General features: G+C 34.3%; 1 protein-coding gene across 1 annotated transcript in view; it reads right to left on the minus strand.

The window, feature by feature from the left end:
* Positions 1 to 6,883: 6,883 nt before the first annotated feature.
* The window catches only part of LOC141900106 (inositol polyphosphate-5-phosphatase A-like), a 221,486-nt gene continuing 202,393 nt past the window's right edge, over positions 6,884 to 25,976 (minus strand). Inside the window, exons 14-16 of the mRNA XM_074786850.1 lie at positions 22,120 to 22,156; positions 12,057 to 12,068; positions 6,884 to 7,222 (exon numbers count right to left, since the gene is read on the minus strand). Of these exons, the coding sequence (XP_074642951.1) occupies positions 7,044 to 7,222; positions 12,057 to 12,068; positions 22,120 to 22,156 (228 nt within the window). The 3' untranslated portion in view covers positions 6,884 to 7,043. The remainder of the gene's footprint in view (positions 7,223 to 12,056; positions 12,069 to 22,119; positions 22,157 to 25,976) is intronic.

Below are 25,976 nucleotides of genomic sequence, written 5' to 3' on the forward strand. Positions count from 1 at the left end.
TTAGCAAACACCGTATCAATATATTGTCACTATCATGGAGTAAAACTCAAGTAAACTGTAGCACTCAGAAGCTTGCATAACACGAACTTAAAAAATAACAAGGCAATTCGATACTACGTATCTATGTCCCCCGCGATAGCCAGTAGGGAATGAATGACCTCCGAAGACACTAATCTTTGGAATAGAAAAATGATGAGTGTATCCAGGGATAACCATACTATGAAATATCATTTTCCTGCTATGAATGGTTATTTAAGAATTGAGTTTACAAGGTTTTAGGCAAAAGACGTCTACCAATCTTGACCTTTGACCCTAGAACTCCAAAATCACTAATGCACATCCTCTCCCCAGGGGTAATCATACTATGAAATAGCATTGTTCTGTTATCAATGGTTCTTCTTGGATCGTGTTTACAAGGTTTCATATGAATGATATCTAGTGACCTTGACTTTTTTCCCCAAAATCAATAGGCCACATCCTCTCCCTAGGGGTAATCATGCGATGTAATATCATTGTATTGCTATCAACAGTTCTTTCTGAATCACATTCACGACACAAGGTTTCACATCAATGACCTGAAGTGACCTTGACCTTTGATCCTCTCACCTTTGGGCACATCCTCTCCCTAGGGGTAATTATACTACGTAATATCATGGTCCTGCTATCAATGGTTCTTCTTGAATGACATTCACTAGGTTTCAAATGAATGACCTGTAGTGACCTTGAACTTCGGTACTTGGACCCCAAAATCAATAGGGCACATCCTCTCCCTAGGGCTAATTATACTACACAATATCATGGTCCTACTATCGACGGTTCTTCTTGAATCACATTCACAAGGTTTTACATGAATGACCTGTAGTGACCTTGACCTTTGGTCCTTGGACCCCAGAATCAATAGGGCACATCTTTTCCCTAGGTGTAATCATAGTTCGTAATATCATGTTCCTGCTATCAACGGTTCTTCTTGAATGACGTTCACAAGGTTTCACACGAATGACCTGTAGTGACCTTGACCTTTGGTCCTTGGACCCCAAAATCAATAGGGCACATCCTCTCCCTAGGGGTAATCATATTACGTAATATCATGGTCCTGCTATCAACGGTTCGTCTTGAATGACGTTCACAAGCTTTCACATGAATGACCTGTAGTGACCTTGACCTTTGGTACTTGGACCCAAAAATCATGGTCCTGCTATCAACGGTTCTTCTTGAATCACGTTCACAAGGTTTTACATGAATGACCTGTAGTGACCTTGACCTTTGGTCCTTGGACCCCAAAATCAATAGGGCACATCCTCTCCATAGGGGTAATCATACTGTGAATAGTCCTGCGATCAACGGTTCTCCTTGAATCGATTTCACAAGCTCATGCGGACGGACGGACGGACGGAGGCGGATACCAAGTCCCCCCGGACTCATTCATCTTAGTTGTCCGGACTCATTCAACTTAGGTAAAATTCATTTAATGTAGGTAAAATTTCCCGGGAAAAAATATCCAGAGAAAAAATGTCCCCGGAAAAAATGTCCCATAATGTAGAAAAGAAAATGTCCTAGTCTATCATTACTAATTTAGGGCATTAATTAATTTGGCCTATTAAAAAAATCAAACATGATACCTCAAATTTAAGAAGATTTTAAATTCACAATACAAATAATCAAATAAAAGTAGAGCCATTATTTTTTATCAAATGTTAAAATTGTAACTGAAAAGTTTGTTCCAAGTTTATAAGTAATGATCGACTGGGACATTTTTCCATATACTGGGATATTTTCCCTGGGACATTTTTTCCGGGACATTTTTACCCGGGACCATTTTTTCTCAGGACATTTTTACCGTATACCGTTTCAACAGCAACCCAACAATTGATTTGCTTTGTAGATATGACTGCATTGCACTTTTAATTTATGAATGGGGTTTATGAACAGTACAAATCTATGTCAAACTAATAGATAATGGGCTAAGCTTTACTTAATATATTTCGAAACAATGTTTGATGAAATAAGCAGTGTATGTCTGAAATAATCCAAATTTCCAGTCACTTCTCCTGCACCGCATTATGGTTCTTCATATCTTATTTTATCCTTTTGGAAGTTGTTTTAGGTTCCTAAATTGTAACCGTAATACCTGACACAACAAAAATTACAAAGCACAGTTGTTGAGCTTCAACCTAATAAACAAATGATGTTGTTTTTAGAGATATTATATAGGCTACAAGTAATAAGTTTACACGCGTGCTCGTGTCAGTGAACAAAGATGACTCATAATTTGATGCTGTATGCGGCTACATTAGAGCTAGAACACATGTAGGTCGAACAATTCATGTTGTTTAAGCATAATGATTTATAAGGCTGATCTCATATCATCATTTCTAAACAAAAGCATTATTTGGAAAGTAAATCTCGGATTGAAGGAATCATAGCGTATTTGACCTTTAAAATGTTGCCTATTAAAAAAATGACCTTTAGATAGGGATCATTCATTTATTACGTACGCATTAGGGGAGAAAAAAGGGTAAGTGCAATTGCGTACTGTAATGCTAAACGTATATTTGCATAAAGGGAGGGGTGGTTGAAATGTCAAATTTTATGCGTACGTAATAAATGAATGATCCCATAACAGAAAGAATGTGGTCATCAAGGTTCGCCCTTATAAGATAAAAACCCACTTTGTACAATAAAAAGAATATAAAATCTAGAATTTATTTCTGAAATATAAAAAAAAAATACAACATTTCGATCTCACACTCCGAGATGAGAATGCTGACCTATAAAATCCATGGTTTTTTCTTCACACGCAAACCAATTGACAGCTACGCCGTCAGCATTCGCGAACCTCCCCCAAGATAATTTTAGAAATTAAAGGCGTTTTCCGAGGGATCTTAAACCCATGAATGACTATTATATTTTTGAAGGTAATGGCTATTTTCAAAGTGACACATCCTCATTTGATGACATTTGGCATCTCATGCATTACGGGTTGAGCCCTGAATTCAGTTAAAATGCGCAGATGAATGCATGCTAAAAATCATCACAGTGTATATAATATCTGAAGGCGTTCGCCACGTACGCACGCAGCAACACTAAGTAGGCCTATATACATTACTACTGTTGCCGTGCAGGCGTGTCTGTCTGCAAGCGATCGATAAAATACATACACATCATAGTAGATACAAAATCAGTGTTGCAATGAAGACGCATTGAAATTCAATATTGCAATATACGCGACGATAAATAAAACAGGCGCTAAATGCTTTTACGGTTCAGTTGATTACCAATCGAGCCAGACCAGCCGAGTGAGCCCCCCTATACTTTTAGATCATTTTTGGACTATTTGGAAAATTGGTATTTTTCAATACCGAAAGGGAATTCTCATCTCTGCTAAGGATCGTCAGGTGTGAGATTATCACTAAAAACAGGGTATATATACAGGGGAGGATAGGTTAATTGAGTAAAATAGTGAGTGAGTAAATAATTAGTGTTTGGCAAGGCATGAAGTAATATACTTACGAAGAAGGAAATTGTGAGGAGCAAAGCCATTATTCAAATTGGTACTAATATCTGAGTGATGAGTTATTAGGGCAGACTAGACTATGTGGCGTTAAGTGTAATTGCAAGAAGTATAAATAATATCGGCTTTATCAAAATTAAAACGATGACCATTGTTCCAAACATGATTCGCTACGCCACTAGCCAGTTTTTGATTAATTATATCCTTTTTGTGTTCCGAAATTCGAGTTTTTAAATCACGACCAGTTTCTCCAGAGTTAATTTTGTAACAACCGAAACAAGGAATTTTGTAAACACTGCAATCCAAAGCTTTAGATTGATTGTTCTTTAACCAAAGTCTTGCTAATTTTGTTTTCATACGTTAATATATACCCTCTATTTTTAGTGATAACCTCACACCTGACGATGATCTCTAGTGTGAGATCGAAACGTTGTGTTTTTTACACTTTAGAAATAAATTCTCAATTTTAGATCCTTTGTACATAGTGAGTTTTTATATTATTATCTGTTTAACACGTTTGAGTGTGGCTATCATACTAAAGTACACCCTGCTAATTGAACTAAAGTAGAGACAATCGGTATTTGTCATTTGTTTCCTCGTATTAACATTGTTTGCATAACATTCGAGAACCCCAGATGCACGTCTATAAATCAACTTGCATTTGTAAGGTAACATGAACTGCACTATAGACAACAGTATTAGTAGCAATACTTCGTATCTAACATTAACTACACTCTACACAACAGTATTAGTAATAACATTTTTTGTTAATCAATAGATTATGTACTGTTAAATGATAGAATAATGTACATTGCAAAAATCTGGGATTTTCCTACAGATACCTTTATTGCTGGTGTTTGATAATTGGGCAAGATTTTACAAGAGCAATCTGACTTTTGACACATATTCCATCCTAAATACAATGAGCACTTCTCGTAACCTTTAACATCTTTCAATTACCTTTCAGAGCTGCCAGTCTAAATTTTATCGGTTGCTGAACACATGTCCAAGTTTATCATTATTTTCAAAATTTTTCCAGTAGTCCCAAATTTTCAAACTAGACAGTTTCAAAATCAGTATTGAGGTCTTATAAGTCTGTATTAGGGTAAATTATGTCAAACAGATTTTTGTTTCCTCACTTCTGACACTGTTATAGTGCGTCATCTTCATCTAAGTACAGATGGCGCACTAGTACAGTCTCGTATTGAGTATAATTTGAGATGTTGATGAGAGTGATTATGACAGATTTAAGAAATAACGATGCAATCTGCTATATTTAAACAAGTAAGTAACTGATTTTCCGTAACTTATACATTTTTTTCAGTATTCTCAGGTGAATACAAATCCGTAACAATTTTCTAAAAACAGAATGCTATAATTTAACATGATTTTACGGTAAGGTTATGCAAAAATCAGAACAGTTGGAAGCTCTGATTATTCCCACCCTACCAACCAGAAATTAGGGCACACAAAGGAAAACTAGGGGTCCAGGGACACAATGCCCACTTGGAAATTGGTTTCAAATGCTCAACAATCCAACAATTTCAATATTCAACGCCCCCTGGTGACCATATACAAAAACCAATTACCTTGAAACTCACTACATTCATAGAACAGGTCAGCAGCTACAATTTTGTATATGCCTAGGTACCAAAATAATATAGAAATACTAAGTAATTCTACTATTCAACGCTCCCTGGTGACCATATGCAAAACCCAATGACTTTGAAACTCACCACAATCATAGAACATTTCATGAGCTACAATTTAGCAATTGATTATGGAAACAAAATATGTCTAGGTACCAATGTAATGAGGATGAGTTTCTTTACAATACTGAGTTATTTTACTATTTAGTGGCCCCTGGCGGCCATATAGAATAACTAATGACCTTGAAACTCACCACAGACCATTTCATGAGCTACAACTTTCCAATTGATTGTGGCCACAAATTTCAATGTAAAATAGCAAACCAGGAGGAAGCTACAGGACTCGGGATTCAGACCAAGATATACCTTTTTGTGCACAAACAATGTCACAGGATGGCCATCATGAGTCCGATCGACCCAATTTTTCTGATGCTTATATGAAATTATTATGAAAGATCAAGATAATTGATCAAATTGTCTTCAAAATTTCCCTCGAAAACTTGAAATATGTGTATAAAATGCTGCTTACTTTGGCGAAACAACAATGGCAGCCATCTTGAATCTGACAGGGTCAGTTTTTGAGCTGAAGATGTGCCGTGGGTAGATACATGTGTAACCCAATATACATTTTATTGAAGCTTCAAAACTTCCCAAAATAACTGGATTGCATCTACAGATGAATGGATGGACGGCGGATGAAAAGTGAACGCTATAGCCCGCTAGGACTGAAGTCCCAAGTGGGCTAAAAAGGAAAGACAATACGTGCTTCAATTTCTAAGTATCCATAGGGGATGCCAGTAATCAGTCATTTTCGTGAGGCTGTATATTCAATATATACCGGTAAAATAGAAAAATATTCACCTCCTCAGTGGCATGCAGTGTATTTAGATATTGGAAGAGGCAGAAGGTTAATTTTCAATAGCTTTTATCCATGGGCCTGTCTAATTGCACACACTAAGTTTAAAAGAAATCATATGTTATTTGATATGTATGTAGAGCGTTACCAAGAAATCCAAGAGTTCTGCCATAACAGCCTTATTGGATGAGCAATAAAGCTAATCTTCGATAGGTTTACATCCATGGGCTTACCACATCATACAAACCAAGTTTAGATGTGTTTAGAGCGCTAACAAGAAATTCAATATGTTGACCGTAGCGGCCATATTGGGTGAGTGAGGAAGCAAATTTTCAAAAGGTTTCCTCCCGAGACATACCCTGTGATAGCTACCAAGTTAAAAACAATCACATGTAATTTGAAGTGTGAAGAGCATTTACGAGGGAAAAGCACATGACCACTCTAAGTAACATAGAATGTCACCTACCCTACCAGGGTGATAATTAAGACTTATTTGATGTACCCATAGTAATAATTCAAGCTAATTTCCAAAGTTTTTCCATGAAACAATGTTAAAACAACAAATTTGTCAACCCTTCTCCAAACAATTTCATAACAATTTTCTGTTATTTCAAATCTAGATTTGATTTACTTTTGTGAAACAGGGCTTTGTGGGAAAATCAAGAAAATTGGTTTATTCAATATTACATTATATACATCTGTAATGGAGATCATAAATTAAAAGCAGTAGCTAACACAGCCAGAAGAAAATGAAGCCTATTCACAAAAACAACATATATAGGCAACAACTGCTTTCTGTTAGTGTTTATGAATATAGACAGTGCAATTCATTTTTAGATATCTTACCGATACACAGAAAATACAATTTAATCAAAACATTTATATTTGGAGCAAGATATAATATGATGCACATCAACTGAATAATGTTGTATTGGAAGCTCAAAAGTTTCTAAAGTAAGAAATACTAAATCCAAGATGATAAATATCATATAATCAGGGCTATGATCAAGCCACGCAAACTTATGTCTCAAACTGATGTTTCACGAAAAACTCGCACACGAGAACCTTGTCGCCGCACATGTATGTACTTAGTGTTTTCGATGTGTGTGATCCGCACCTGTGTTGAGGGAACATGAGCTGTAGTATGATCACTGTAGTAGAGTTCTTCAGAATTAATAGAGGGGGTTGTTATATCTCTGGTGGAAGCTGAAATGGGAAAAAATATTTGAAAGAATGCAGAAACAATGCGTCAGTCCTCATCCAATCGAAGAAGTTATATTTTTTCAATGAAACAATGAAAACAACTATGAACAATGAAAACAGGTCAACCTCAAACTAATTAATTTACAAATAGTGTGTAGGGGGAAGATCCAGTCCTAAATCCAGGAGGTAGCGCTCATTCAACGGGCATATGAAGGGCATATAATAATAAATAATAATAATAACACTTTTAAAGCGCTGTAATTCCATGCCAAAGAGGCAAAGTTCAAAAGCGCTCCTCAGGAGTGTCATAGAATGCATGGAAAAGCACTGTTTTGAGGTGAGACTTGAATTGGACAGGCGACATATCCAGAACTTTTTGATGAGAGTCAATGAATTGGTTCCAAAGTCTGGGCGCACACCGTGAAAATGTTCTTCCTCCAAAATTACACAAACGGTATGTGGGTTCAACTAATTTGTGCTGATTAGCCGAACGTAATGTACGAGCAGGGATGTAGACCTGAATAAGTTCACTGATATATACAGGGGCGGAGCCAGTGAGAGCTTTGAAGGTCAGCAACATAACCTTGTACTTAATCCTGGCGTCCTGGCATATCATCCCCAAAGGAAACTTAGATCATTTTCAAAGGGATTCAAAAACAATATGACCAGCAATAATTTCTAACTGCTTGTATAACTTTCATTAGCCAGGTTGTGATAATGGCAAAACATAAGAGCCTTTTCTCTTTTTGGCAGAATGAAAATATCCTATACAAGATTTTCTTGCCCTTTAAATAATATTTGACAATTGAGCCATGCCCTTAAGTTTGTTTTAAGCAATTCTTAAGAACTTTCTGAATTTTTGGAAACCATTTCTACCCTCCCAGGACTTTTAAAACCATTTTTGGCGATAAATGTGCCCCTTTCTAAAAATGTCAGACGATAGGCCCCTATCGAAATCCACGACTCAAATATTTTTTGATTCACTTACTGGAAGTGCCTTTGTCCAAGTATATACAAATTCTTTCAAACACTGGCTAGCATAGAGATGCCATGTTATGTGGGAACACTACCATGGGGAATTCACAGATATCCTCAAATTGTTTGTGGTTGGTGAAGTAGATGGTATTTTTGACTTTACATTTTTTGATAAGGGCACTGGCTATCAAAACATGTGAGCACATATGGAGAAATGAAAATACTAGATAATTACCCGCACTCATGACCTTTGACCAAACAAATATCTAATCAGTTGCTAAGGTCATCTAGTAAAATACAATTTATGAAATGCAGGAAAATCTATTTAATGGTTCTGTCTAATCTGTTTAAGTGCTTCTGTATGGAAAGCACTGTGAGCAAATGAACAAACGAATGAGGAAGTGAATACAGTATGCCGCCACGACATCCTGTGGAGACTGTGACATAAAACTATGACAAATATAATTAATTGCCTCTTTAGTTTTAGATGTCTCTGACAGTATATTAAACATGGCCCGCACATGCTAGTGACTCGTTCATTGATCCCAGCAATAGAAAATTTACTACGCCCCAGCTTGAGAAAAAGAAGGCACTAAAAAACAACCACCTAATAATAAGGCCATCTTGTATCAAGACCTACAATATCAGCTCATTTCTAAGGGGTCGACTTTTACATGAGTGGAACATTCAGACTTAAACAAGAGCCAAAGGGGCGCTATAGCCAGCCTGTCAGCTTTTCATAAAATAGCAAATGATGCATTTTGTGGGTTATGTTTGTTGAATACACTCCCAGCTGACAGTCAATACCTATAATTTACACAGTACAATTGTTTATCATGAGAATAACAGACAGGGAGCTGGCAGGAACAAATACCTCAGATCAGACTTTTCCCTTGGTCTTATTGATTTGAATTTAGAATAGAATTGAATTGGATTTTCTGAAATTTTCTCAATAAAACAAAATTGAATTGGCTTATGATGTATATTTGTTCAATAAAGTAAAATTGAATTGGATTTTTATTTTTTACAGAATAAAATTTGATTGAATTTGCAGTTTGAGCACATTGGTAATTAGCATATCATAGTCATCCATGCGATTTTTAATCGTCAATCCTGCATAATTGTCAATGATATTTTCTGTAGTGCAAAGGAAAATATTCCTCCCCAAAACCAAGTCGTCAATATGGTTATCTTACACGTGGTTGCTGGCTGCGGTCACATAGGGTTCACTGCTATATACTGGATGCTGCGTTCCTATACTGCTGTACTCACACATAAAGCATACACAAGTCGTGTAAAACTGCTGTACACTCGTGTGCGCAGCAGTCAGTGAATATTTGATTCTGCTTCATTCCCTACCTTTATTTCACAATTTATTAACAATTAAGTTCAATGCGAAGGCAACACACCCAAGGCGCCTAGGCACTGGAAAAATGTCTAATTTTTTACTGATTTCCCTGCATTGGAGGCATAGATGCATTTGGTTCAGTATTGGGTCACAGCAAGGCTAATAAACAAGTGTGATTGATCATGGCTGGCAATTGTTTGAACCAATGAAAATATGTAATAGGACTCCAAAACTAAGTTCCTTAAAGCCAATAATAGTTCAGTAGAAAAGGGGTCGTTGTTTCAGATGAAATTTAACTGAAAATGAGAAGGATTTGGACGGGGATTTTCTTTTCGTATGTAACACTAACAAGCAATGGTTAGTTAGTTCCGAGGTTGTTAGAATGAGAATCTACTGTGTATATGTTTCATCGTAGAATCTATTTCACGCAAATGGGATAAACTTTATACATATTTCTGGACCATGCTTTTCGTTACGTCAGTGCGCATACAATGCATCCAACGACTGGTCGCCCCGGGAATATCATTCATGAAAAACTAAAATTATCTTCGGCAAAAATTAGAAACAAGTGAATCTATATCGCCTTTAGTTAGCTTAATGACCTGACATATTTGAGCAATGTAATTCAATGTAATTGGTACCAAAAAGAATTATACTTTTTGCAATCACACCCCTAAGTGATGAGAAACAACTCCTTCCGAGGAAAGATTATCCTTCAATAAAATGTCCTTGATCAGTGAAGAAGAGACCCATCGAGCCACTGTGTCCCAAGAAACATCACCCTTCAGGTGATCCAGCAGCAGAAATAACCGCTCCTTCAAACCCCTTTGTGAAGCAGAGCGATCTAAATAGAAACGCAACGCCCATACAGGACATTACTTCCTGTCCGTAAGACCCGGTTCAACTCAATGTTTTAGGGCTTCAATTCGCCATTGACGATCAACCGAGCCTTTGCCTAAAACTCCAAAGCAGGCAGCAGCAAAGCAAATTCCTTCGCTGGCCCGGAGACAATATGACCTCGTCGAACTGAAAGTGCATGAATTTCAGAACAACGGATCCGAGCAAGCCAAGAAAAGCAGGAATAGTGTCTTTTTGACAAATTCGCAAATGACGCTTCGGAAAGAGATTCAAATGGAGCCTCCATTAACTTCTTCAAAATTACATGGTGGAACTATTCTCGTTGCCTGAGGCCGGGAAATAGAAAACCCTGCAACAAGCTGGGATATCCGATGATCAGCTATTATGTTTGGCTGTCCAGAAGTACTCAATGTGTGGGAAATCACGGAGTGGTAACCTTTTATAGATATAACCTGCAGACCTTTTACTACAAATAGATGCAGTAAACAAACCGACACACAGAGGGTGAGCATGAATCAATTTCCCCTGTAGCACACCAATCTGCAAAATGACCCCATTTGCAATCGTAAATGGTACTTGTCGATGGCCGCTTAGATCCTGTGATAAAAGGGGCAGCCTATTCTGAAAAGCCTGAAGATGACAAGGATCGCTGGACAATGGCCAGGCATGCAGATTAAACCACTTGCTGTTCCAGGATGATGCCGAAAGTTCCCCTCAGACAGAAGTGATGGGAAATTTGGAAGAATCCTGGTGTTGTCGCACAGTAGGTTGAGAAGTGGTAGGAACCACTTCTGAGCTGGCCAACATGGTGCTACCAGAACTATGTTGCAATTGAATGATCTCTCAACTTGATCCAGCAGGCGCAGGAGGACTGGTGTGGGCGGGAACGCATACGCATGCATCCCCGACCAGTCCTGAGAAGGCAACAAGCCTTCAAGCTTCCACGTCCGGAAACGGGTAAACAAACAGTGAACACCTCCGATTGAACCGTTAGGAAAACAGATCCAGCCGCGGATTGCCAAACATGTCTCGAACCCGATTCGCTACTTCTTGGTGGAGAAACCATTCTGTCACAATAGCCTGACCTCAGCGAGAAAGAGCATCGGCCATCAGGTTCCTTTTCCCTGCTTAATGTGCCACAGTCAGGGAAACGCCGGAAATTTATGTGGTTGGTGGCCTCGTAGCGAGACCACCTCCCCGCTTTGACTTGGTTCTTTAGATGCTCCCCCTACTGTTGGGGACTGGCATCCATGAATATATGAACTGGAGCCTCTAACGGGGCCAGAGATACCCTGCGACGAAGAATCGTAGTTGTCGCCCACCAATGAAGATCTGGAATTAGAGCGGTTGGAGGTACGGGAATCAAGGTTTCCCAGTCGCCCTTCGATTGAGACCAGAAGACCTTCCAATATTGTTGCAAGCACCTGTTTCTGAGGCGGCTTAATGGCACCACCAGACCCATGGAGCTGATGGAGCCTAGAAGCCGTGGCCAGTAACGAGCCGTTCTCGGGGTTGTGGGAACTCCCGCTACAGCTTCAAGAAGTTTGGCTACTCTCCACCCATGGACGGAAAGACTTTGCCGATTAGGAGATCGAAGTCCATGCCGAGATAAGTGAACTGTTGGGCCGGCGTCAACTGAGATTTTCACCTGTTTACGCGGAACCCTAGCTGATGGACTAAGTCCAAGACTGAGGTCATTGCCTCCCGACATTCTTGAGCCGAGTTAGCCACTTTTAACCAGTTGTCAGGGTAAACAAACTGTCGAACAGGACTGAAGTAGCTTCTGAATGGACTTAACCAACTTGGTAAAACCCACGGGGCCGTACTGAGGCCAAATAGAAGACACCTGAACTCGAACTGGCAGCCTTTCCACTTTAACCTGAGAAATAACCGAGATTTTGGGTGAATTGGAACCTGAAAATAAGCATCTTTCAGGTCCGATGAAGCTGCCATTGACCAGGACAGAGCCCTTAAATCACATCCCTGGGTTTGTCATCCAGAACCTTGGAATGTCTAGGTGCCGATTGAGGGATGACAGATCTATCACCATCCGTTGACCCCCTGTGGCCTTTGGTACCATGAATATTCGAGAAAACCAGCCGGGAGAAGTTTCGTTGCAAACTGGTTCTATCGCTCCCATCTCTGCCAATTCCTTGAGAGCCAGACAGATTAAGGCCTCCTGACCTGGTTTTGGCCGCATGTCAGAGCTGACCTCATCAGGCGCGGTCGCCTTCGGAAACGGCAGCCCGCTACAAACTCCCACTGGTGCCAAAATTCATTTCGAGTTTTTCCGAAAGGAAGAGCCCCTTTTTGGAGCCTTGCCCTTGCCCCGATACGAACCGGAACTGATATGACCGGACGAGGCTTGATACGATTGATGGAGCTGTGCGCTAGTTCTCCAACCGGCATCTGTAGCCGCCTGAGACAGTGCCGAAGTTTGAGTTGGTGCTGTTTGAGTCCTTTCCGGACCAAGAATGCTTTTTCCACGGAGTCCGGATGGTGGATTTGGTCTGGACCTCCCGAATCTTCCTCAGCTTGGCGGAAACAACGGAGCCCACCAACTGGAGAAGAGACACGAAGACGTCCCCAATGGAGCTCTCAGTAATGAATTGGACACTATATCTGGTAGATGAGTTTTGGAACTGGAGTCCTTAACTGACTGACAGGAGGCTTACACAAGATTAGCCTGACCCCAAACCGACAACGGAATGACACAAAAGATTGATTAATCCGGTCCATTCCCTCTAGTTTTAGGGCAACTGATGAGAGTTTAGCAAAGCTCGCCCCCAACACCTTAAGTGCCATATCCTGAAACGAACCAACCATGGTAAGATTCACCAGGATTGACGTCATGGCAACCAAACCGGACTTAGGCAAACGAATACCCGACTGTGCTGAACCAGTATTCGCGCTGATCAAAGTATAATCAGCATCCAGGCAGCTATGACTATGATCCACAGTGCCTGGAGTTGCATAATATGCCGAGCGAAATGCACTTATAGGCAGAACGGTTGAACGGTTGTGGCTATACGACAAACTAACCACAAGAAGATTTCTGTGTTTCTGCTTCTTTATTGCTGTTTCTGATGTGTCTAAATTTCGACTTTTGAACTGCTCTAATATACTAAATTCTTATCATTTTATCTTCAAAACCTATTATCACTAATTATATTAAACATTCATCATCATGTGAATTCGTCAGAAAGTCTAGATAAAGTGTAGCGCAGGTTTTAAAATGTCATTAGTCTAATCAATGAAAGTTTTACATGTTACACTTGTTCGCTTCTCAACATTCTCCGCTTCCTGATAATCCTACGGATTATCATGTTTTTAATCTAAAATTTCAGCAATCAATTCAGCTAAAATACAATTATATACATATTTATGAAATAAATTCTACACATGTTTTACAAATCTAAAATTCTAGTTACTAATAAACATGTAATTTTAATCCTTTTAAATGAATCAATAATAATCTACAATTGCTACTCGGTAGTTTCTATCGGACATAATTTTGCAATTGGTCTAACCAATGTTGTTTTACCAACTTGTAACTTAACTACTCGAACATGCCCGTCTTTCCCTGGAAAGATCTCTAACACGCGCCCTAAAGGCCATTTACCCCTTGGTGTATCTGACGATATTACTAAAACGACATCCCCGACTTTAAAATCTCGTTTAGTATCAGTCCATTTTTTGCGCGAATTCAACTGTGGTAACCATTCTCTCATCCATCTTTGCCAAAAATGTTTCATAAGTTCTTAGACACGTCGCCATCTTCTTCGTAGACTGAAATCCGTTTCATCTACAGTATCTGGCGCGAACTCACCTCCCATTTGACCGAACAAGAAATGATTTGGTGTCAACGGAAGTAATTAGAAAAGTAGGCTTTCATACCAGAGGGCGTGAGGGCGAGACACCACTCATCACCACAAGTAATTTTTTTTCCTAATAAATGGGAGACAGTGAGTTCCAACTAGAAAACAATAATGTCAATAAAAATCAATATTATTGTCAATATTGTAAAAAATACATCGATAAACCTTACATGGAAAATGTTAGAAATTATATTGATTCACTAGAAATAAAAGATACAAATTAAATTTTTTTTTGTTGCTTTTTTCCAAAAATAAACACACTTTTTAATATAAAAGCGCTAATAAAATGATAAAATTGTTCAATATTAAAAGTGTGAGTAAAGTGTGAGTAAAATAATTTAGATTTTCAATATTAAAAGTGTGAGTAAAGTGTGAGTAAAATAATAAAATTGTTCAATATTAAAAGTGTGAGTAAAGTGTGAGTAAAATAATAAAATTGTTCAATATTAAAAGTGTGAGTAAAGTGTGAGTAAAATAATTTAGATTTTCAATATTAAAAGTGTGAGTAAAGTGTGAGTAAAATAATAAAATTGTTCAATATTAAAAGTGTGAGTAAAGTGTGAGTAAAATAATTGAGATTTTCAATATTAAAAGTGTGAGTAAAGTGTGAGTAAAATAATTGAGATTTTCAATATTAAAAGTGTGAGTAAAGTGTGAGTAATAATTTTGTTATAAAAATGAAGAAAGAAGAACCCAACTTCAAAATCGAAATCAATGAAACCAATAAATCATTTTCACAGTTTAACATTAGAAATTATATTTCAGCAACAAATTTAGTATATGGAAGACAATATAAAATTGATAATATTACTGTAATTAATCAAATATTATTAAATGAAACATATTTAATTACTGAACTAATAGATACTTTAGATAATGGCGCCAAAAATCCTAAAATATTTAATACAGTTTTAAATTATAAAGGTAATTTAGATGAAAACATAATAAATATTCTTAAATTTCCTTTTAATGAAAGAGAAAGTGATATAATACTTTCAAAAGGTAATGATAGGATAGACTTAAGAATTGAAAAACGACAATTATATTATTGTAATTTTGATAATAAACAAATTATTTATAATGAAAATACATCAAATATTGAAATTCAATGTGATTTAGAAAACAATAATTCTTTTAAAGATATTGCAATTCAGTGTGATTTAGAAAATAGTAAATCTTTTAAACATATCGCAATTCAATGTGATTTAGAAAATGAATTCAAAAGATTTAATCCTAATGAAAAAATTCATTGTTATTGCGGAGGTAAATATTCAAAATCACATAAATCAAAGCATTACCAAACAATTAAACATAAAAACTGGTGTAAAGAGTAACGATTCTACATTATAATTATTGAATTGAGTTAAATGATTTAAATATCTAATAGACTGCTAAAATGATAAATTGTTTGACAGTTGAAATGATAAATTGTTTGACAGTTAAAATGATAAATTGTTTGACAGTTGAAATGATAAATTGTTTGACAGTTAAAATGATAAATTGTTTGACAGTTGAAATGATAAATTGTTTGACAGTTGAAATGATAAATTGTTTGACAGTTGAAATGATAAATATTTTGACAGTTGAAATGATAAATATTTTAACAGTTGAAATGATAAATTGTTTGACAGTTGAAATGTTAAATTGTTTGACAGTTGAAATGATAAATTGTTTGACAGTTGAAATGATAAATTGTTTGACAGTTGAAATGATAAATTGTTTGACAGTTGAAATGATAAATTGTTTGACAGTTGAAATGATAAATTGTTTGACAGTTGAAATGATTTGACAGTTGAAATGATAAATTCTTTGACAGTTGAAATGATAAATTGTTTGACAGTTGAAATGATAAATTGTTCGACTGTTGAAATGATTTGACAGTTGAAATGATAAATTGTTTGACAGTTGAAATGATAAATTGTTTGACAGTTGAAATGATAAATTGTTTGACAGTTGAAATGATAAATTGTTTGACAGTTGAAATGATTTGACAGTTGAAATAATAAATTGTTTGACAGTTGAAATGATAAATTGTTTGACAGTTGAAATGATAAATTGTTTGATAGTTGAAATGATAAATTGTTTAGCTGTAAATTTAATTGTTATTTGATTTAATCATTTAAAAGTTTAATATTTTAAAAATGATTTTAAAATATTTAAATAAAAACAAGCAAATGTTTATTAATTTTCTAATTTCTTTCTTAAATAAATGGATGGTTTCATTCCAACTGGGAAAAGTGATTTAAAACATTATTTAGTTGCTGGAGGTTTAATTTTAGCTGCGCTTTACTTTTATTATGAAAATATTTCAAAAGATTTAATAAATGAAAATAATGAATTAAGCAAGAAATTAAAGAAGTTAAATACTAAAAATGGAAATAATTATAAAAACGGTAATAATCACAAGAAAGTTGTTGAATCAGATTAAATAGTGAATTAATCTATTAAAATCTTTTCTTATTAAATGAGTGAAAATATATTAAATTTGTTAAATCTTATTTACAGAAATCAAGAGAAAATGAAATTAATTATGATGATTTCAGGGTTACTTTCATTTTCAGTTTATAGTTTGAAACAATTGTTTCATTTTTATGATGATTGTAAAATAAAATATATTGAATTGAAAAATAATATCAATTACATTTCAGATAGAATGAATAATATTAAAAGATGCGAAATTTGTAGTAAAAAATACAAGACGGAAAAAGGATTTAGAAATCATAAAATTGGGCATAAATTGGAATGATTAAATAACAAATTAAAGTAAAGAATTTAAAAAAAATCTCATTTATTGTGTGAAATTGACTAAAATTGAACTAAAATAGACAACTTTGTTAATCTAATGAAAGTTAAGTTATATTTTAGTTGAATTGTAATTAAAGTTAGTTGCAACTAACTTCAACTAGAATTTAACTAGAATTGACTAAAAATACACTAAATCAACTGTCTTGTTAATCTTTTTAATTTTTTATTCAATTCTAGTTAAATTCTAGTTGAAGTTAGTTGCAACTAACTTCAACTAGAATTTAACTAGACTGTTAGTTGCAACTAACTTCAACTAGAATTTAACTAGAATTGAATAAAAAATTAAAAAGATTAACAAGACAGTTGATTTAGTGTATATTTAGTCAATTCTAGTTAAATTCTAGTTGAAGTTAGTTGCAACTAACTTTAATTACAATTCAACTAAAATATAACTTAACTTTCATTAGATTAACAAAGTTGTCTATTTTAGTTCAATTTTAGTCAATTTCACACAATAAATGAGATTTTTTTTAAATTCTTTACTTTAATTTGTTATTTAATCATTCCAATTTATGCCCAATTTTATGATTTCTAAATCCTTTTTCCGTCTTGTATTTTTTACTACAAATTTCGCATCTTTTAATATTATTCATTCTATCTGAAATGTAATTGATATTATTTTTCAATTCAATATATTTTATTTTACAATCATCATAAAAATGAAACAATTGTTTCAAACTATAAACTGAAAATGAAAGTAACCCTGAAATCATCATAATTAATTTCATTTTCTCTTGATTTCTGTAAATAAGATTTAACAAATTTAATATATTTTCACTCATTTAATAAGAAAAGATTTTAATAGATTAATTCACTATTTAATCTGATTCAACAACTTTCTTGTGATTATTACCGTTTTTATAATTATTTCCATTTTTAGTATTTAACTTCTTTAATTTCTTGCTTAATTTATTATTTTCATTTATTAAATGTTTTGAAATATTTTCATAATAAAAGTAAAGCGCAGCTAAAATTAAACCTCCAGCAACTAAATAATGTTTTAAATCACTTTTCCCAGTTGGAATGAAACCATCCATTTATTTAAGAAAGAAATTAGAAAATTAATAAACATTTGCTTGTTTTTATTTAAATATTTTAAAATCATTTTTAAAATATTAAACTTTTAAATGATTAAATCAAATAACAATTAAATTTACAGCTAAACAATTTATTATTTCAACTGTCAAACAATTTATCATTTCAACTGTCAAACAATTTATCATTTCAACTGTCTAACAATTTATTATTTCAACTGTCTTATCATTTCAACAGTCGAACAATTTATCATTTCAACTGTCAAACAATTTATCATTTCAACTGTCAAACAATTTATCATTTCAACTGTCAAACAATTTATCATTTCAACTGTCAAACAATTTATCATTTCAACTGTCAAACAATTTATCATTTCAACTGTCGAACAATTTATCATTTCAGCTTTCAAACAATTTATCATTTCAACTGTTAAACAATTTATTATTTCAACTGTCAAATCATTTCAACAGTCGAACAATTTATCATTTCAACTGTCAAATCATTTCAACAGTCGAACAATTTATCATTTCAACTGTCAAACAATTTATCATTTCAACTGTCAAACAATTTATCATTTCAACTGTCAAACAATTTATCATTTCAACTGTCAAACAATTTATCATTTCAACTGTCAAAGAATTTATCATTTCAACTGTCAAAGAATTTATCATTTCAACTGTCAAACAATTTATTATTTCAACTGTCTTATCATTTCAACTGTTAAAATATTTATCATTTCAACTGTCAAAATATTTATCATTTCAACCGCCAAACAATTTATCATTTCAACTGTCAAACAATTTATCATTTCAACAGTCGAACAATTTATCATTTCAACTGTCAAACAATTTATCATTTCAACTGTCAAACAATTTATCATTTCAACTGTCAAACAATTTATCATTTCAACTGTCGAACAATTTATCATTTCAGCTTTCAAACAATTTATCATTTCAACTGTTAAACAATTTATTATTTCAACTGTCAAATCATTTCAACAGTCGAACAATTTATCATTTCAACTGTCAAACAATTTATCATTTCAACTGTCAAATCATTTCAACAGTCAAAGAATTTATCATTTCAACTGTCAAACAATTTATCATTTCAACTGTTAAACAATTTATCATTTCAACTGTCAAACAATTTATCATTTCAACTGTCAAACAATTTATCATTTCAACTGTCAAACAATTTATCATTTCAGCTTTCAAACAATTTATCATTTCAACTGTTAAACAATTTATCATTTCAACTGTCAAACAATTTATCATTTCAACTGTCAAACAATTTATCATTTCAACTGTCAAACAATTTATCATTTCAACTGTCAAACAATTTATCATTTCAACTGTCAAACAATTTATCATTTCAACTGTCAAACAATTTATCATTTCAACTGTCAAACATTTTATCTTTTCAACAGTCGAACAATTTATCATTTCAACTGTCAAACAATTTATCATTTCAACTGTCAAATCATTTCAACAGTCAAAGAATTTATCATTTCAACTGTCAAACAATTTATCATTTTAACAGCCAAACAATTTATTACTTCAACAGTCTATTAGATATTTAAATCATTTAACTAAATTCAATAATTATTTGACTATTTAATTTATTTTCAATGTAGAATTGTTACTCTTTACACCAGTTTTTATGTTTAATTGTTTGGTAATGTTTTGATTTATGTGATTTTGAATATTTACCTCCGCAATAACAATGAATTTTTTCATTAGGATTAAATCTTTTGAATTCATTTTCTAAATCACATTGAATTGCGATATGTTTAAAAGATTTACTATTTTCTAAATCACCCTGAATTGCAATATCTTTAAAAGAATTATTGTTTTCTAAATCACATTGAATTTCAATATTTGATGTATTTTCATTATAAATAATTTGTTTATTATCAAAATTACAATAATATAATTGTCGTTTTTCAATTCTTAAGTCTATCCTATCATTACCTTTTGAAAGTATTATATCACTTTCTCTTTCATTAAAAGGAAATTTAAGAATATTTATTATGTTTTCATCTAAATTACCTTTATAATTTAAAACTGTATTAAATATTTTAGGATTTTTGGCGCCATTATCTAAAGTATCTATTAGTTCAGTAATTAAATATGTTTCATTTAATAATATTTGATTAATTACAGTAATATTATCAATTTTATATTGTCTTCCATATACTAAATTTGTTGCTGAAATATAATTTCTAATGTTAAACTGTGAAAATGATTTATTGGTTTCATTGATTTCGATTTTGAAGTTGGGTTCTTCTTTCTTCATTTTTATAACAAAATTATTACTCACACTTTACTCACACTTTTAATATTGAAAATCTCAATTATTTTACTCACACTTTACTCACACTTTTAATATTAAACAATTTTATCATTTTACTCACACTTTACTCACACTTTTAATATTGAAAATCTCAATTATTTTACTCACACTTTACTCACACTTTTAATATTAAACAATTTTATCATTTTACTCACACTTTACTCACACTTTTAATATTGAAAATCTAAATTATTTTACTCACACTTTACTCACACTTTTAATATTGAACAATTTTATCATTTTATTAGCGCTTTTATATTAAAAAGTGTGTTTATTTTTGGAAAAAAGCAAAAAAAAAATTTAATTTGTATCTTTTATTTCTAGTGAATCAATATAATTTCTAACATTTTTCATGTCGTGATTTTTGGTATTTATCGATGTATTTTTTACAATATTGACAATAATATTGATTTTTATTGACATTATTGTTTTCTAGTTGGAACACACTGTCTCCCATTTATTAGGAAAAAAAATTACTTGTGGTGATGAGTGGTGTCTCGCCCTCACGCCCTCTGGTATGAAAGCCTACTTTTCTAATTACTATCAGCTCCGTTTCAGGGCTACAGATAGGTCTAGGGAAGATACTTGATACACCAAGTATCGAGTTGTTTGAAAAATACCTTTATTCCGACAAACATACAGATGAATGGAGAGACAAAATGTGAACACAATAGCCAGTTGCGACTCATCTCCGAAGCTAAAAATGATCAATCTTTTGGGTAAAAGCCATCGACTTTGACATCCCTGATCAATGATGAGCAAAAATTTAGTTTTTGAGGGGTATTGAGTGCAACAGCCCCAGGAAATGAAGGTAATGTTGCTTTCCATAGTTCAGAATTGAGGAACTGGATCCAACGGTTAAACTAACGCTTAGACTTAAAATACAAATAGAAACTAAAATACATAAAGAAAGAAAAACTTACGTCACAACAATTATTGGTAGGTGCACTAGAGGACTTCACACATATTACTACACGGACACATGCCACTAGTCTCAGGAACAGTTCCCACATGCTTACTGCCCAGGGTTGAGGAAATCTCAGTATGCGCTAATAACTTTCCATCATCCTCATCATCATCATCATCATCCAAACTATTACTTCCAGTCACCCCAAAACTCTCAGTTTCACTAATAGAAACAGGAAGTTGCATGGCATTTGTGCAGACCGCATAACTATTTTGATTTCTTTTTTTAAGGGTGTCAGTAACTGACTCATCAAAGTGTGAGTTTCTTTGTATGTTGATAATTTCAGGAACGCATTGTATGTCAAGCGAACCATTCGTAGTGATTGTCAATTGAAAGTTGTCAATTGTAGCTTCATCATCATCTGATTCAGATTCTGAAGATGAATTATGGCGTCTGCGTCGATAAATATGCTGAAATGCCTTGATGACTCCTTCAGCACGTACAACATTTTTAGCTAATGCACTGAATGAACGGACTCCTCCAGTGATCCCACTACATCTATTTTGATCATGTCTAATGCTCCAAAGCACATCAGGAATCAAGTGTTCTTCATTTTCAAATTGAGCATTTTCGTGTATATTAAGAGCTTCCCCGTCAATTGTTTCTTCACCATTTATAGAAATTATCCGTTTACGGTTGTCACAAGAATTAATGCGATCAATAACAACACCATTTGCTTTACCTGCTCCTTGTTTCATCTTGAAATGCAGATATATGGGCTAGATAGATAAAAAAAATAAAAAAAGAAGTTTAGCATGACATTTATAAGATTGTGATCATACCATCCAGTGTTTTATCAATGTGCTGAAAGATTTTCACAATTCTTACATGACCGCTTACACATTTTCACAATTCTTTGCAAATACCCTGGCATTAAAAAACAATTTTCAAGTGATTCCTATGTGCAAGACATATTGTTCAGAATTAAATGCAGTCTCAATTTAATGAGATTTGGCATCTACCTAATACAAGCCGCTTGGAATATTGCAAGGAATTCTAGCCACATACACACAGGCAACAGGAATCTTGCCATCCATAGCTTTAAATTTTCTGGATCAATTGTGTGCACAGACTGGTCTATAACTTCCTGATTTTTCCTGTTTCTTAAAGGTATGCAATCAGACCGGCCAAGTGCAACCATAAATTTTCCAGAAAATGTGGGATTTGAATGGTGGATGATTATAGATTTAAAGTCAACATTCAACACTGGTTTCTAGAATTTTCAAAATTTCAATGAAGATCAAAAACATTAATCGATTAGCAGCACCAGGTATAAACATAAGATATACATTTTGCAGAACATTGTTAGATGATTCTTATTATTGGAGTTATCTACTCATTAGCGGTTAACCCGTAAGTATTAGTCTTGAGAGTATCATTGTCATTAAGTCTTACGGCTCAGCAAACATTTATCCTATTTCTGCTATGTTATTAATGATATAAATCACCAATTAATAGAATTTGCTTAGATTTATAAATTTTTTGGAAGGATTGCCTTGCTACACCTACACCCATATTTTTTCATTCATGGGAATTTTACGTACAACTTCCCAGATAATCCTTAGAATATAGTGCAGAATAACGTACAGGCTATAGGAGCAAATGGTAACATCTCAAAATTTCATTTAAGATTTTTTTCTGAAAAAAAAAAAAAATATAAATCATGTGTTAGGGAGCCAGGGCACATTCTATCAACAGTTTGTGCCCAAAAGGTTTGCTAATTTATTCTTGTAGGTTAAACTGCACAATATTGGTCTACCTGCATGGTGTTTTTAAATGCAAATTAGTATTGTTTACAATTAATCTGCATATTGAAAGAAACATTTTTTTTCATCAAGATAACCCCAGGGGTATTATGCATAATTAATTTTAGTTCAATATTTTAAAACAAATCTTTTTTTATATATAGATTATCCTTTATCTAACGGCTTGGTTGATTTTGGTGAGATACACGTGCTACTAAACGTGGGCACTATTATCACATCTCCGCTAAAGTAAATACTTTAAACTACACCGCGCATCAACATGGAATTTTCAGCACAGTACAAAATGCTTATTATCTTTCTCATCTTGTCTGCTATTCAGACGGGAAAACAGTTAAGATGAATGTACACATAATACAAACACGCCTACCCAGGCATAAAGGCTTACAAACACAGCACACCAGTCTAATAATGCCAGGCATTCCAAGGACCAGGGCCCAGATATAAAGAATCCAATTAGTCCATATTTGACAAACAATGAAAAGTCCCATGAAGGATTATCACGAAACATATGCGATCTATAAGTCAGCCGCTAACCATTTTTCACGAGCTATCTTAGCTATGTTGCGGACCAATCTTTGCACAACAGTTTCATTTACGGTATATCCTCATTATTTTCCGCTTGCAGCTTCCCACCATGAACATTATCTATGCTGCAACAGTCAACCTCGAGAGGGTTAAGTTTGTTTATAGGTCGATTAGTCTGGGACGACTAATCGACCCAATATTTTTAAATATATTTAGTATATAATATATTTTTAATTCCAATATTTTTTTGAAGAGCAGTTGAAAGTGTGCGCATTATCTGAGAACATTTTAATCGGTAGTCCACAACGACTAAAGAATCGACGAAATGAATAAGACTGCCTGTTTAAAACTATCTGCAGTCAAATCAGTCACTAGCTCTAAATGAATGGCTCTCGAACCTGGGAACGTGAATAAGTCGATAAAGGTTTTATCATTTCCCGAAATCAATGGTCTGCAAAAATCTACGTCTGTATAATAAAAGAGGGGCACAATCGCAAATTGGCTACGTGGCAAAGGCAGGGGGATCTGGCAAACTGAAGGTAATCCTGTGATCTTTTTACATAAGACACACTTTAACAAAAGCCTTTTCACAAAGGGCCTAATCCTGGTTATCCAGAAACTTTGACACACAAGCCCGATGGTCGTTTTGGTAACCAGATGCATACATAACCTGTGAGTCTTTAACTATCATAGACGTAAAATCACACTTCGGCAACAAAATCGGAAATTTACAATCATCACATAATGATGCATTGTGAATTCATCCCGCACTTCTAATAATATACTATAATGCTCACTATGAAAAAACTATGCGGTGAATCAATCCGGAATTTTTCAGTAGAATGTCAGACACTAGGTACCTTTCTTTAAAGGTTTATTTGTTGTATGCCATTAACAATCAGTTATATAATACTTTATTCATAACTTTGAAGCGTCGCGCCGGCAGCGAACGCTCAAGCAAGGTCAGTCAGTCACGTAGGCCAACGATAACACAAAACAGACCACGGTTTGCCGGTTAAGAGCGTCTCTCCACATAAATTAGAGGGACTGTAATGGGCCATTTGTTGACACTAACCTTTAATAAACTTCGTATGGATACAATCAAGATAATTCAACCCTATAATTCCACTATTCAACGACGATCGACGCGAAGCTAAAGCATGGCGCCGCCTTTCATTACACTAGTCACGATGTATCTCTACACACATCAAAATCACACTTGAATTACAAGTGTTGACTTTGAAAACGATCGAAATCTAGCAATTTGATTGGGAAAATAGCAGCACTATAATTGAACAAAGTTAATAAACCACCTCCGACTGTCTAATCATTTAAAAGCTTTGCCTTCACATGGAACTATTTCCGCCTTATCACAGGTGCACTCTGCCGCCGTGATTCGCCCATTCAACGATAAAAACTTTCCCATGGGCTCATTATCAACATTTTCTAATAATTTAGGGAAATATTCAAAAAAGCAAAATTTCACACTCTGCATTGATACGATTAAAGTATTTATTCCTTTGACAAATCTTCCTCTGAACTCCCACCAACAAGTTATAAGAGGCGATACCAAAATCAAAATGACGTCATCGACTCACTACCATCTTATAACCTATAAGGTATAAATACTAGTTTAGCAGAATAACTGGTTCAAACTAAGAAAGCAATTGCTTACCGAAACATTCGACTGTAAATAACAAGTCGACGCGTAATATTTTTTGCTCTTAACCTACTTAACAAGCTAATTACCGCAGTAAACTGATTAATTCATCACCGAAACGATGAGGAGTGATTAGCCATAAGTATCATATTTTGCCACATGTCATCATACTTTCACAAGAATATTAAAGAACAACATATTTCATAACATTTTAACTAACATGGACTTTATTTTGATCGCTGTAACAATTAAGAAAGCTTCTTTCCTAAAATGAAATAATCACGTCATGCAAAGATATAATCAATACCACTGCACAGGCACACACAACCACATGTGCACGTTCATAGCCTCACACACGCTCAATGCAGGCCTTTGTATAAAACAGTGACAGCGATGCATTCATCAACCACGTGTGTAATTTCCCTGCCAATCATATTGTGTTACAACGCGCTGGCAGTGGAAAGTCGGACATTGCCGTAGGGGAAAAGAATTCGGAATTTTGGATACCTGATTGTATCGTCAGATTTCTTCACACAAATAAAGAGGATTCCGAAAAATTTGAGAGGGTTGGCAGCCCTATACAGACTG

The sequence above is a fragment of the Tubulanus polymorphus genome, chromosome 2, assembly GCF_964204645.1.
Source record: "Tubulanus polymorphus chromosome 2, tnTubPoly1.2, whole genome shotgun sequence".
In the NCBI taxonomy this organism is placed as follows: Eukaryota; Metazoa; Nemertea; class Palaeonemertea; order Tubulaniformes; family Tubulanidae; genus Tubulanus; species Tubulanus polymorphus.